Source organism: Notothenia coriiceps, unplaced genomic scaffold, assembly GCF_000735185.1.
Source record: "Notothenia coriiceps isolate Sejong01 unplaced genomic scaffold, NC01 NC01_scaffold00037250, whole genome shotgun sequence".
NCBI lineage: Eukaryota > Metazoa > Chordata > Actinopteri > Perciformes > Nototheniidae > Notothenia > Notothenia coriiceps.
This window is the reverse complement of record NW_011369951.1, coordinates 17,054,629-17,069,581: the sequence shown is the minus strand read 5'-3', so window position 1 is coordinate 17,069,581 and position 14,953 is coordinate 17,054,629. Positions and strand designations below refer to the sequence as shown.

General features: G+C 39.3%; 1 protein-coding gene across 2 annotated transcripts; it reads left to right on the top strand.

The window, feature by feature from the left end:
- Positions 1 to 12: 12 nt before the first annotated feature.
- Positions 13 to 5,278, top strand: LOC104967126 (transmembrane protein 136-like). 2 transcript variants are annotated; one of them, XM_010796538.1, is made up of 3 exons: positions 13 to 361; positions 2,494 to 2,697; positions 3,101 to 5,278. In XM_010796538.1, exons 2-3 carry the CDS (start codon positions 2,502 to 2,504, stop codon positions 3,631 to 3,633), a joined length of 729 nt encoding a protein of 242 aa, XP_010794840.1. In that variant the 5' UTR covers positions 13 to 361; positions 2,494 to 2,501; the 3' UTR covers positions 3,634 to 5,278. The 2 variants fall into 2 exon arrangements, with proteins under 2 accessions (XP_010794840.1, XP_010794841.1); XM_010796539.1 differs by lacking the exon at positions 13 to 361 and having other exon boundaries at positions 1,889 to 2,697.
- Positions 5,279 to 14,953: the final 9,675 nt, after the last annotated feature.

The window sequence follows — 14,953 nt, the reverse complement described above, 5'->3', positions numbered from 1 at the left end:
CCATCGCTTTGGGAAGATATCCAGAACGATGGAAACAAAATGTATGTAAATATTAACCACGCCTGCCGTAATCTCTAAACTACGGTTTAGTATGGGATTATACAACCAAGGCTCAATTCTCTGTTATGCTAACAGTTGGTACATTTCCATGCACAGCGAGTAATGAGGTGAAAGGGGAGTGAAGGGATGCTGAAGGAGGCTGTTGTTGCCACCGGCGGAGCTCACGTTAAAGACAACAAATAGCAGCTACTGTGTTGGCTAACAACCCTTTGACAGTCTCCTTCAGAAACATATCTCCACTCCACAGGACAAAAAACACGCAGGATGTAAACGAAGACACGGCCACATGTGCTCCATCAAGGTAATGCTATTTCACTGCGTGTGTTAACGTCAAACAGTCCCATAGAAAACGCTTTGTTAGCCGTCGTTAGCTCGCTACTTCACTGGGTAGTTAGCCGGTGTGAGAGCATCATTTTACATCCAGGGATAAGCTCTAAAAACAGTATTTGACAGTCCTAGCATTTCAACTGTGTATTTATAACTTCATGTATAAAATGTGTTTATCACGAGTGTCCTTGCTAAAACGGCAGCATACCATACAAAACAGAAGTTACAAACGATATAAAAGAGATCGATATTGGATTACTAAATGATGGCTCCAGTGTATATTGTTTATCTACAGTGGCGTTGGTGAAACAAGTAACTAGGTAGAGTCACTGAAGTATTGTACTTTTTATTTATTTGTACAATCTTTAGCTACTTGTACTTCTACATAACTACAATTCCGAGGTATGTATTTAATACCTTTTAGTTACTTTGCATATTTGGATTAATGATGTAAAATATAACTCTTAAATAAGAATTTATTTAACCCTGGAGTAAATTCACAAGCTACCCTGCAGTATACAAAGTAATTACAATTAGCTGCAACTTTAACAGCTTTGATTACACTTTAATGCATCAATATTTATTATAAAAACATATGATATATAGTTCTGAAATTGACCAATCTGCATAATGAGTGCTGTTACTTTTGGTACTTTAAATATGTTTATGCTAATAATTGTGTACAGTAACAGACTATTCCTACACTCTGGTACTTTTACTTAAAGATCTGAGTACTTTTTCCACCTCTGGAAAATGCAATGGAATGCAATGCTAGAAAATCGGAGATAATGTTATTCACCATCCTGGTGTTTTACTTGAATTGTATGTTTACCTCGTTTTTTTGTTTATGGATGTATTTTTGTCTTTATTTGTTATGGTCCAGACAATCTTTTATTTGTATTGCACTTATATTTTAGTTTTCATCTTTGTTCATGTGTGTTGTGTTGGGACAAGTGTGTTACCTGTAGATTGTTTAGGAGATAATCACATTGGGCTTTAATAGGCATTTTTCACAATTATCTAACATTTTAAAATGCTTAATCAAGCAAATAATTTGACATTTGCTGAGACACAGCAGTGACACAACCCCTGCCAAACCAGTTCTCTCGCTCGCTCACTCAATATTTAAATATGCCTAAGCGAATCATTTACATTTGAAAATGAGTCAAAGCAAGCTCGGCTCCTAGCAGGGAGTGGTTGGCTCGAGGAAGCTATCCACCTGATCACCTGTTAATATGGACTCCCGGGGTGTCCTTACTGCTCTCTGACACTGCTCCAGCTTTGTCCTGTTAAAGAGATGTTTTATGAATGTTTTGGGCAAACCCAATCAACTATCAGGGTCATACCACCACACAGCTGTAGGGAACAAATGTTTAAAGCTCCAAGGCCATTTGCCTGCATCAGACAGGTTAGTGAGAGAAGACGACTGATGACTAGACCTAAAGGGCCATATTAAAAAATTCCATATTAGTTGCCAACCTATTTTCCATTGCTGCTTTGTAAAGAAAACAGAGAAATGGAGTTGTCCCAATGCATATAATAGTACATCTTTGCCTCCCCATGCCTATACCTATAGCAAACCTGTGTCACTTCAAGTCAGACAACAACAATACATTTTACTTTTATTATTGCACATCATTTTTATAAAAACCAGAAAAACAGTCTTTCTCTCATGAGATTGTCTGAGGCCCATTACCCAGTAACCTCTTGTCTAATTAAAAAAAATACTTTGTTTAGTCTTTGAGATTCAAGTGTTGTTCCACCCCAGTTAGGGTGGGCCTGACTCTGTGAATGGGCTCACCTCCTAGTACAAACGTCACAGCAGAAGAAGAGACGTCCCCCTCACCCCACTGGACCCAATGCCATCCAACTGTGGTGCTATTATAGTTCAAGCAAAGGCTAATTGTTGGTCCTTGACAAAGGATTGCACAGTCCAAGTCTCTGGACGGTAATGCTGTCTCTTTCTACTGTAAGCGATATAAGTGCACAAGATGTGCCTGTTTGCTTTTTTCTCTTTCTGATACAAATCTGGCTTGATGACGGCTGAGAGGCAGGAGAAACTGCAAGTGGGTTTAGTGTTTTGAAACGTGTTTGTTTTTTCTGTAGTGGAGAAGATGTCACTGGTTGTGGTTGGTACGCTCCTGTGCCTGTCTTGTTGGGTCTCTCTCTACTTTATCCTGTGCAACTTCAACGGGTCCAGGAGCTACGAGTGGAACTGTCGCCTCGTCACCCTGGTACATGGCATCCTGGCATGCTGCATCACAGGATACATAGGCTATGTCGATGGACCCTGGCCTTTCACTAATCCAGGTAGGACACCTACTACTTAGGATTGAAATGATCAACCCTTTTGCTTGAAAACTAAATGGTTGCATATACAGTTATGTATTGATTGCCTAATTGTTTCATCTCTATAATGCTAAGCATGTTGTCGAAAATTGTTTTTTTTTTTTAAACGGCTATTATCATGCAGACTTTTATTTAAACTACCAAAAGGAAAACACATTCAAAGTGGGAATAAACCATTCAGCAATGACCAAATAATTGTACCTCTCCTGTCTTTTTGGGGTATTTTACAAAGTATATTATCAAAAGTTTTGATGCTACATGTTGATATTGATAATGATGTGCTCCTGTCTCAGTTATTACTTCTGTATTCTATGACTGGTATTTAAAATTCATTGCTAACTAAAAACAATGTTTCTGTTGCTAGGTACTAAAAACAGTCCTCTGCAAATAAGTGCCATGTTGGTGAGCCTCGGCTACTTTATTTTCGACATGGCCTGGTGTGTGTACTTCCGCACAGAGGGCCCCGTTATGTTGGCCCACCACACCATGAGCATCCTGGGAATCCTGTTGACCCTGTGGTTGGGGGAGTCTGGCATCGAAGCCTGCGCGGTGCTCTTTGGCAGTGAAATCACCAACCCCCTCCTGCAGGCACGCTGGTTCATCAAACAGACGGGACATTACGGGACACGCCTGGGGGACATTGTGGATGTCCTGTTCGTGCTGCTGTTTGTGTTGATGCGAGTGTTCGTGGGAGGCACAATGCTGTACTGTGAGCTGATCTCACCCAACCCAAGATTCTTTATCAAGTGTGGGGGAGTGGCTATGTATGCTCTGTCCTGGGTGTTCATGGTGGACATTGTTCGATTTTGCATAAAGAAGAGCAAGAGCTGGCGAAAACAGAGGAGAGACCAACAAGAAACAGTGGCAGCTAATGGTCATGAAGGGAAGAATGACTGATTGGCTTTCCAAAGTCAGTCTGTTTTTTTTTACCATTACCAAGGGAAATTACAAAGAAAATCAACTTTTCAAAACTGACGTTTCAAAATGGATAATTCAAATCGAGAACCCTCCTTTGACATCTTTCTGTGAGGTCTAACATTTTCTGGACTTTTATCCAGCTAATTCAGCCGAACACATATTTGATTGTTGTGTAAAATGTGCAGTTAAGAAACAACACGGATGTAGATTAAGACACTGAAAACTAAAGCACTTTCTGCAAACACATGAACAGATGTTGCTTTCAGTTGCAATGAACCGTGCCCTAGTAACAAGTTGTGGAATTGCTTGCAAAGGAAAGCTCAATGTTAGGAAAGAGACAGTTTACATGTTATGCCTTTCCTCTTTGTGAAACATTTTTCATAATTTCAATAGGTTTTTTGGCATATGTGAAACTGCGAGCAGATGTGAAAGGTGTACTCAGGGAGATGAAGAGTGGGATGGATTCCAGAGAAATGTTTGTGATATGTTTGATTACTTAGTTTATAGCAACAAGTTTACCCTTTTCCTGCTTTCTAAAATCTTGGTTCAAGATCCTGCCCCTGAAACATTCATTTAACTTTCCACGGATAAATCAAGAGACACTTCTCATAAATAGAACTCTGCGCTGGTAATGCTATTGTTTTGCAGTCCATTTGGATATTTATGTTGACTTTGAATATGTGGAAATGTTTGGTCGTTATTTGAGAGGTGCGATTACAAAGGATACGTTGTCTGTTCTGATAGCTCTCAGCTAATTTCATTTAGTAGTCACATTTCAGTCTCACAGAGATCTTGTTAGACAAGACAATTCAATTAAATGTATAGTTAGCTATCTGTACAGCGTGCAAAATCATATCGAGATGAATTGCTCATATCAGGTTATTTCTTTGCAAACTTCTGTTTGACTCACTCTTAACACATCAAAAAGTATTTATTTTACCTACTACCTGTTTGGAGAGTTATGAGTTTAAGTATTTAATGTTTATTTAATGTGATATGATGATTTCTATACTGTGATGGTAGTTATCAGAAAAATGTTCATCTCAATAGTGATTGTGATATTATATTGTCCAGAAAGAACACACAAGTGCATTATGGGATACGATTTATCTTACTCCATGACTGAATTAGCTCCATGCCGATAAAGCTACCGAACTACCAGGATTTATCTTTGAGCTTGGATCTGTTTTCTTATTATTATGACCATATTTGTATATGATTATCATCATTATTATCAGTGCATATGGATTTCTGCATTAGTGTGCTAAAAGGCTTGCCATTTATTTATTTTTTCTCTTTATGTGTTATTGATTAGCTGTTTTTGTGGCAGAATCATGTGAACATCACCATTCTATCAAAGAAACTAAAAATCTAACTGGTGTGTGCCTTAGTTATCTATACTTTTCTAAATATGTGTTACTTTTTGTTCTATGCTGTACGTTTAACCCTCCAAAATCTACATAGCAGTAATGAAGGACCATTTTGAGTTTGGGGTTAAATGATTTGCCTTTGTAATCCCTTTGTGAAGTCGGATATACAAATGTGACAGACTGTTTGTATGCCTTGAAATAAAATGTAAACAAAAACATTTCAACTATAATTGAAGGACCAGCTGCATTTGTGCCACAGGTACTTAAATGTATTTTTTGGACTGAGACTGCAGTTACCTGAACTGTCCACATGGTGGTGTCAGATCAATGGTATATGAAGAATGATGATGAGGAGACATGATGATCAGTCGTTCTGACATTCAGGAGAAACGTGTCAAATACTACTTTGTCATCATTTTCTAGTTTACATTTTTTGCATAAATTCAACTGTTTTAAATCTCTGTGTATTAAATATATCAAGCCTAAAGCAAAATAAAATACGGTGTATGATACTGTATAATACACAGTGAAGTGCTTATTGTAAAATGATACGGTAAAGTGTCAGTTGCCAGAAACAATAATAATAAAAACAATTGCAAAACAAATTGAATATATTTGTAGCCAGTGCACTAGCTCATGTATTTCAATGGGTCACACGAAACAAATAACAGATCAAGAGAAGGTAGAGAAGTAGCCTACAACTGCACATGTTTCACTCACCACAGCGGCTGTTTAAAGGTAAAGAGGATTTGGACAGTTTCATTGTGGTAGTGCATATAATTTATTTGGAAAACCCACAATAACCACATCCTTCAATATAACATTGACAACATGGTGTTCTTAAATGCACTTTTTCTCAGCTTGAGTAAAATAACAAAAATGCACATTTAAAGTAAGTTAAACAATTGTATGAATTCAAATTACATCAACTAATATTGATTGCAATGAATATGGATCTTGGTCTTGAAAGGTTCTGCAGTAGTTTGCCAGTTGACAAGCTTTCTATCTGGATGAATGAAGACACTTTCATCAGAATAGCAGTGCCTTCTTGTTGATGATGGACAAAGGACTGGGCTGTAAGCTGTAAATAATGAACATAATGACTGTTCTCCCTGTCCCACAACAACCACATACAGACAGAGATTCATGAAAACCTTGAAAAAATACAACACATCATCAAGAGAATCAACCACCAAAGGAAAAAGTATCTTCTTCTTTTTTGTTGCCATGGAAAAGCAACAAAAAGAAAAGAAAAGACAACCGGGACTGTAACTTATTAGCTGATTTATTGTGTGTCTATCAACTTATCAATGTACTGACTAATATAAATATAATCTATTTCCCTCTCCCTCAGAGAGATGCTGAGTGTTTTTTATATTTAACAAATGTACCAGTTTAATGGATAGCCATATATATTTGGATTTGTTCAACTCTATTGTCCTTGCACAGAGTAAAACGAAATGCAGTTTGCATCCAACCAGAAAGTGCAAAGAGTAGTAAAGTGCATGAGGTTACATTACATTTACATAAATAGTGTTGTAGTAATGTAAATACATGATTTATAAATATGAATACATTTATTTAGATAAGGTGCATATTTTGGAGCATATACAATTAAGGTGCAGTGTTTAATACAAACACACAGTTGTAACGAATAATACATACAAATGGCATAACTAGTCAGTATTTATTGGTCTATAAAATAATCAACATTTCTCTATAATAAAAAAACTGAGAATTATGCAATTGTTATTTTTTGCTAATTGTGTTTTTTGTCATCGACTTGGTGTTTCAGTTCCAAAGAAGGTCACATAGGCTACATTTGTTGTTGTTGTTGTTGTTGTTCTTCTTCTTCTTCTTCTTCTTCTTCTTCTTCTTCTTCTTCTTCTTCTTCTTCTTCTTCTTCTTCTTCTTCTTCTTCTTCCCATAATCTAATATTCACTACTATACAAATCAAATACAAATAAATGAATACTATAATACTATTACTACTACCAAGTGTAGTTATAACGGTATAAGTAGAAGTAGTGGCATCATAGTTAGTGCTGTGTTGTGTTATGTTCGTGTTGTCTTTCAGCAGTCTTCCCCAACATTATGCTGAAACAAAATGAGTTTTCCAATCTCCCGGCGGAAGTGGTTAGTGAAGCGCTACTGGACTCCGACAGCTAGCTGGCTAGGGCGTTGCTAGCGGCAGAAAGTGGGATTTTTGGTACCTTTGCAAAAGTTATTATCTTTTACAAATAACCCCTTGCGTTGGAAAAATCTGCGTTTAATGTTCGCTGAAAGTTTTAACCGCCTCGGTGGGTTTTTGTCGTTGTTTACGAAGGACTGGTTTGACTTTATGTCCCGTTAGCTGGCCACATAGCTAGCCTGCTTCCATCCACGGGAATTCTGCCGAGAAACGACTGAATTCTGGAAACATGGAGTCAAGGACCGCTGCGCTGTGCTAACCGACTTCACGGGACTTTCTTTGCTCAAGGGGACTGTTTGAAGGACACAATACAGAGACATTTCGCAACCAGTAAATATTCATGCCGTGCTGTTTATATATAGTTTTCGGTCGTTAGCCGGCTCATTGTTGTGAACGGGAGTTTGCTTAGTTTGCACTCGAAACAAGAGCGTACGAGGCAAAGTTTTTTTTTGCTGAAAGAGCTCATCTGTTTTGTTAGCTGGTAGCTGGCGAGATTCAACGCCAGCCAGCTTTCAGTGAGAAATAGTTTTCTTAAAAAGACATCCTGTTTTTTGTTCTATATACCATCCTACACATTTTATTTTTGAATCTAACGTTTAACACCGATGTAACATTAGCTGCAGTTGTTGCTAATTTGTAACACGGGTCGTTTAAACTCGGTATTGAGCTATTCTCATGGTCACGGAAGAGTCTTCCCCACAGCCACAGACAGGCATTTCTTGGAGCAGGGAATACCAAATGGGACTGGAGGAATTTCCATCATCTTCAAAGATAATTTAGGAACCAATCTTCAGCCGAGCTGGGGTGGTGGCAGACGGACTACACCGCAGGGCCAAGGGGTCTGATATATTGGAATACATATTGTTTACACATTTCGTATCGACGGAACACTGGGATGTGAATGCAAATTATTCATACAAGGAGTTTATACATGCACCACAACTTGTGCCAACTGAGGCAGTATATTCATTCTTGTGGCCAAAATATTGTTTTTATCCGAGGAAGGATACCATCCGACTGCACATCAAATACGACAGAGGCCCCGATTAATTTTTTAAGGTCTGCACTGTAATTCCTCGCTATTCAGTTTTTTGGCAACGGGCATTAGCTAACAAATAACGTTTAGGTAGTATTTGTGTTTTCTCAAGTGTTTAGACGTGCCTAGCAAACAGCCAACAGTGTCCTACAAGTAATCTATTATCAACACCATTCTGAAAACCCTTGCCTACTTCACACGAATGCAAGAGAAGGACGCTCCAGGAAATCGCCCCATCACACTCTGGAAAATGTTAATCGGATATAATTTGCTGCAAATCTAGAACCGGAAGCCCAATGAGTGACACACAGTCCAGCTTCACTGACAGGTACAGTCTACACGCATCTGTATACTCTTTTAATGCCCTCTCTGCACTCACTGCATCTTCACAGTAATATCACATGGCATTCTGTTACAGTTTATTGATTTGTTTTGATGATATTTATCTGTAACACAACTCTCAGTCTGATGAAAATATGTTTTTCATGGTCCCAAATAAAGCACTTCTTTGTGGTGCTGTGCTCTGTAATAACTATGTTACAATCTAATTACTAAGGAAGGACATTAGATCTTGATGGAAACTCTGCTGAACTCAGCATGGGTAATGGAGTTTTCTGCAGACAGTAAAGTAGTACTTGTCCAAGGATTGAGAAGGCCTGCCAATGTTTGTGTGCCGGAGAATAATCGTCTGTGATCCTGTACACCTTTAACCTCCCTATTACTTCTAAGCCTTTAAAGCTTTTCCTACACCTATTAAAACAATCTATGGATTTACACAACAACCCAGTCTACCCAGCTCATCACCCTGTCTAATAAGGCATCTGTCAATTTTCACTAAAATATTGGATATATTTTGCACAAAGAACACACTAAATGATAGAAGGACCAGTCTAGTCCATAATAACAATGTATTTTTACAAGAAAATGTATTCCTCAATCTTGTTCTACCTGTAAGAATAACAAGGTTTCTATTCCACATTGAATGCACGCTGCAGTGTAACAGAGAAGTGAAGCTGTTGCTTTGCGTCCAGCCTTCCCACCTGAATCCCACATGCCTGCAAGGAGAGCAGGCCAATACAGTGGAATGTGGTTGTAGATTTAGAGCAGAGGGAAGCTTTATTGCACAGGTTGGGATTTGAGATACCCTTCTGGCTAGGGCATGAGCTAGAGGCTAAAAGCCCAACCCCATTTTATATGACCCCCCTCCCCCACTGCCAGGATGGCAACTGTGGATGGCACCAAATGCTATTGTATTGCTGTTTATTGTGTTTTTTTTCTTTTTACAATATGACCTTAATTTTGTGAATGGCAGTATTAACTAGAGTCTAGCCAACTGGAGGAACTATCATGTCTCTCTGTGCTTTCATGAACAAATCAGTGCTTTCGAATCACACCAGTGTTGAAATGTAAACTGTGGGTGATTGCCATATAAATCACAGAGATCCTCCCGATAACATGAAGCACCCAGGATTAGGTTGCTATGAGACAGTGTAGTATATCATACATCATATTTTTTCATTTCCGATTTGCTGCAGGCATGCTGCATGTGAAGTCTTGAGGCTGTGTTACACACATTGGTAGTATAAGTATCTTCCCTTTAGTCAAAGTATGGGGGTTGATATCTTTGGAGGGATCATTGGTTGATATATTTGTTTTGTTTTCAAAAACTGTCATAAAATCCACAATAGAATTGTGTGAAAACTCTGTTACTCTGCACAACATATGTTTTGGACTGCAGCAGATTCTGGAGGGTGCTTCCCACAGTGCTTGATAAACGACTTTATTGATTTATGATGTTGTCTGTCTTTCCCTCTCTTCTTAAGTCCATCTATATTTCTCTTCCCTGGCTGTCCCTCCACTATGTGTGGTGTTGTGCAGTTTGTTTTCGCTCTGTTGGCTGTGGTGGGAGTATGCATCCAACATCCATTAGGGTTGGGCTGCCAGCCGATGGGTCAGTTTAGTTTGCTGCTAGCTCTTTGTCATAGAGTTCTGCTGATCCCCACGTTTTTCCCACCCCCCCTGAGGCCCTCCCGGGAAGTGGTGCTAGTGACATCACTAATAGTAAACAATAGCTTTTAGTGGGAGCAAACTGGCTGTCCAGAGTACCAGTGTAGGTCAGGTACATCCAGGGAGGCTGGTCCGAGTTTGTCCTCATTGTTAACCTGTTGGAGGAAAAGTGTGTTGTGTGCATTGTATTAAAAGAGTTGCATCTAACAGTTTGTTATTCATTCATTTATTATGATTGACTCTTACATAACTGTTGATAATGTCAATGAGTTGGCATTGATCACTCCTTCAGTCTTTTTGTGGCAATGATGATGTCTTATGATTGTTGGTTTTGACGAGACCATTACAATAAAATGAAACACAAAGAAAAGACACATTTGCAATTCTGCATCCATAAAATGGATAAATACATCAAATAAGATCTATAATTGAAATCGTTATTTTTTTATCAAAAGATATGATTTGAATAATAAACTAATGTTGTCATAGCTAAGTGATGATAATGTGGAACTGGAGTTGAAATGTGCCTTACTGTAGTAGAATTTATTTCCTGGTAATGCATCCTTTAAGGAGGGGTTCTGACAGCTGGGTCTGCCTGAATGCGTCTGCTGTATTTGGCATTCTGCCCTTATAATGCAGTATGCTTCAAGTCCATGTAGTCAGCACGGATACTAGGGAAGCTGTGTCAGCTGCTCTTCACTGTGCATTAAGATGAGTATCCAGAGTTCAGTCTAAGCTCTGATCAGAAGTGCACAGGCTCCTGCTCAGCATGCCAAGGAGAATTATTATCTATACATGTTTGCCAAAACTGAGAGAATAAAATGCAACTTTTTCAGACTTGCAGAAATTCTACTCTAGTTCAAGTTATAGGTAATTTCTTCAATTATTGAATCAACACATATTAAAGGGAACAGAGCATAGAATTCAAGCTAGATATCAATTAAAAGAATGGGATTTTCAAGATCATAAAAAAAGCGTTCTCTCCCTAACATTAAAATCAGGAGCAGAGACAAAATCCTCTCAATAATTGAGAACTATACATTAAGCTCACTTTTTGTAGCCTGAAGGCCTTTCTCCTCATTAAAAATGTTTGTCACAGTATTTTAAGGTCAAAGCAAGCTGATGCATTTTAAATATGTCTTGGCTCAAGATCTAACAACCACCTGCGTTTGTTTTGAAAGCAAAAATGTATCTTGCTGTGTTATGGTTTCTATACATAATGGATGCAGGACCTCCAAATGCACAGCGGAAAGCTGAAAAGCAGTTCGATGCAAAGTGGACCATTTGATTTAAAATGATTTCAACAGCTTGGTATAAGATCTTATGTGGAGACTGGGTGTTATCAAATATCATGGTCGTTGGTGACATGATGTGTCCAAGACTTGAATATATTTAAAAGAAAATAATTTACAGCGTTAAGTACACTGACTCTTATCTTTATGGTTACATCTGCCATCACAACAACACGTACAGACACCTTCAGGCATTAATCAACAGTTCAATTTGATGCACTTTTTCACTTTTTGTATTTCTTTACATCATAAGTATATTGTATCGTCCACTGTTGGAGAAGCCTGGCATGAAGTGTTCAATGAAAACAACTGCACTGTAACTGTAGTGCATATGACGATAAAGACTTTCCATTTTTAAATCTTGAAATCTTGAAAGGAGAAACGTATAGATCCATAACAGTGGCACTTTGAATCCTTAGTCCTTACCATTAGTCCCTTACTCCTGTAACGGGCGTCTTTACCCCATCTGATGTGAATTATGGTTTTAAATGCCAGTACTAATTAAGTGGTCCATCATATTGCTATGTTGTCATTTATCCTGTTGCCAACCTGGAATTATGCTAACATTGAAATTACAGTTGTCAGCAGTGTCTCCGCCAGACCAGGGCTGAGAGGGCGTCCACCCAGAGAGATACTGTCTTTTTACGTTAGTGAGCCGGATCATTTGGCTCGTCTCTTTAAAGCGCCGTCTGTTTCGGCTCCCAAAACGGCTCATCGCGTCCAAACCGCGCACGTTCTGTGTTGTCCTGTAGCAGGCACCGCCGATGTCGGGGAAACGATCTTCAATACTCCGAAAAGAATCCCACCAGACTCCTTTGCCCCTCCAACAGCGGGATGTCCTTGTCCTTCTTCCTTTTCGTTATTTCAAGTGATAAAAACTCTCGATCTTCTCTCAAATTATTAATATTTTTGGACGCCGTCGGCTCAAGTTCAGGGCGTCCCCATCTGAATAAGGGCGCCAAATGACGGCAAGACGCCCCCCTGGCGGAAACGCTGGTTATCAGTGATGCATTTGACACAGGGCTCTGGAAATAGATTTTGTTATTGACCAGACTCACACAATTTAATGTGGGTGGCTTTATATTCTCTATGCCGCAACATCGCTGCAATATCATGCAAGTTAGGTGAGAAGCTGCGTTCAAAGATGATTATTTCAACAACTACCTGAATTGCTTGTATTGCAACTTAGTATCTACCAGAATTCAGCCCCGAATGAGAGACTAGATTTTGTTTATTTGTAGAATGTAAATGAGGAACTGAGGAAGACTATGCTCACACCTGGATGTCACTTTTGCAGACACACACCAACTCTCACCATACTCTGTTCATTCTTGTCCGGCCCCATTTCAGCCTTTTTCACTCATTATTGCAATCACATCCATCAGTTATTCCTTTATTTTCTTTAATCTGCCCCTTTCTTCGAATTATTGCATCATTTTTTTCATAACTGTATATAGAGCATTTACTGTTGCAACAAATATGCCTTCACAAACAAGCAAGTACACATGAGAAGTGGGATTGGGTTGTCCATTTGTGGTTTAATAAGGGCCTTTTCGTCGTCTTGTTTGTATCGATACATGATTTTTCTTTTAGTGGTTTTAGTCGCAACAACCCTAGTTTGAAAGGAAAACAAGACTCTGAAATATCAAAGGAGAGGCAGAAAGAAACAGGCGATGCCCCAGGGGTAGTGATGTTGGATTGTGGGTAAAGTCTAAGCATTAGCCGTGGCTCTGAGTGCTGGAGGAGTTGGGGTCTATCACCGAGCCCTGTGATGCTGATGCTTGTGGACACCCTCTACAATCCGGCCCCGTTCGCCAATAGAGCTTCAGGGCCCAAACATTACTTTCACTTCACAAAAGACAGAATCACTACAATGGAGAAAAAGGGGACATGGGTAAAGAGCTGTCTTGCCCAAGTGACATGTCTTCACATGTCCATTTAAGGGTTTTGTAACCATGAACTAGGCTAGTGCCTCCAAGCTAACTGTGACACTTGGAAAGCCACGCTATTCTGCAGACTGCCACAAGAGATGTGATGCTGGGGATTCATCTTAGATTCCTTGCTGTTAAGTACCTTATTTCACGCTACATTGATTCACACAATACAGATTTGTTTCTTTTGTTACTGTGTGTCTGGGGGATCTTTGTCTACAGGAACAAATGAATGGGTGACGTTAAGAAGCATCAGTATTTGATTGGTTGTCATTTCTGTGGCCTGTTTGTGTCCCTGTCTCTCAGAGAGGGGATGCTCTGTGTGAATGTCGTCTCTGTGTGTTAGGAGAGTCTGTATTGTAGAGAAAGACCAGCAGCCTGCTGCAGCACTGTCTGTGATTAATCTGGCTGTTTCTGCTGCTTCAGGGGTGACTAGACAAAATAACACACCCCTACTCTTTCTCGAACCAGTGTCAGAACACAGGTTCTATCACCAACCTGCAGGCAGAGTGAGGACACAGCTTTCTGAAAAACATCCAATTATTTTAGAGAGCCAAGATAGAAAAAGGATTAAATAAAATGTGTAGGGAATGAGATGATGTCTTTTAAATCATTACACATATGCTTATATTAATTTTAAGATATTCTTGATGCTCCATGAACTTCTTGATGTTTTCCCTAAGTGATCAATAACTTATTCTACGAAAACATTTCATTCACTACGCTGGATGTTTATTGAGTGTTATGTAATAGATGGATCTTTGTAAAGCTGTGGAGAGAATGAGACAATAATGTGCCTTTACTACATGTTGTATCAGCTACAATGTCCTCATAGGTCAGCTTCAAACAGACAAACATACTTATTATACAGCAGGATAACAGATCCTGTTTACAAAGTATGCTGTTCCAGGTGTTCATGTTTTGCTTGCAGACACTTTAACATACCCTGTACTTTAGTAAACTTAAAAGTGACAGGTTTTCGTGACATAGCTCAGGACCGGCAGCATTGTTGACGGTGTTGCATGTTAAACCACCTCTTCTCCCTTCCCAGTGCTGGAGGACAGCAGACAGCATAGCGTGAAGAAATGTCTATCCCATGGCCCTCATGTCAGGAATCCTGATGAGGTTTATTGGGGCAGAAAGGGCACTGTTTTCCCCCTGAGGCTGTTGCTTGAGCACCATTGCTATTGCTCTTGTCTCTCTAACACACACCACATCTCTCTCTCTCTCTCTCTCTCTCTCTCTCTCTCTTAAAGGGACAGCGATCTCATCTCACTCTGATGACCCTAATATCATAACATGTGTGCTCTGGAGAATCACAGAACGGACGATCGTCCTTATTATTATGCCGTTTAAACACATTTAAATGTGTTTGTTAAATTCGGCATCTTGTAAGTTGCGCTGACAGGTCCACACACTGCTTCCCCGAGCATCAAGCTCCTCAACCCCCAACCCGTTGTTAATTCTCGATC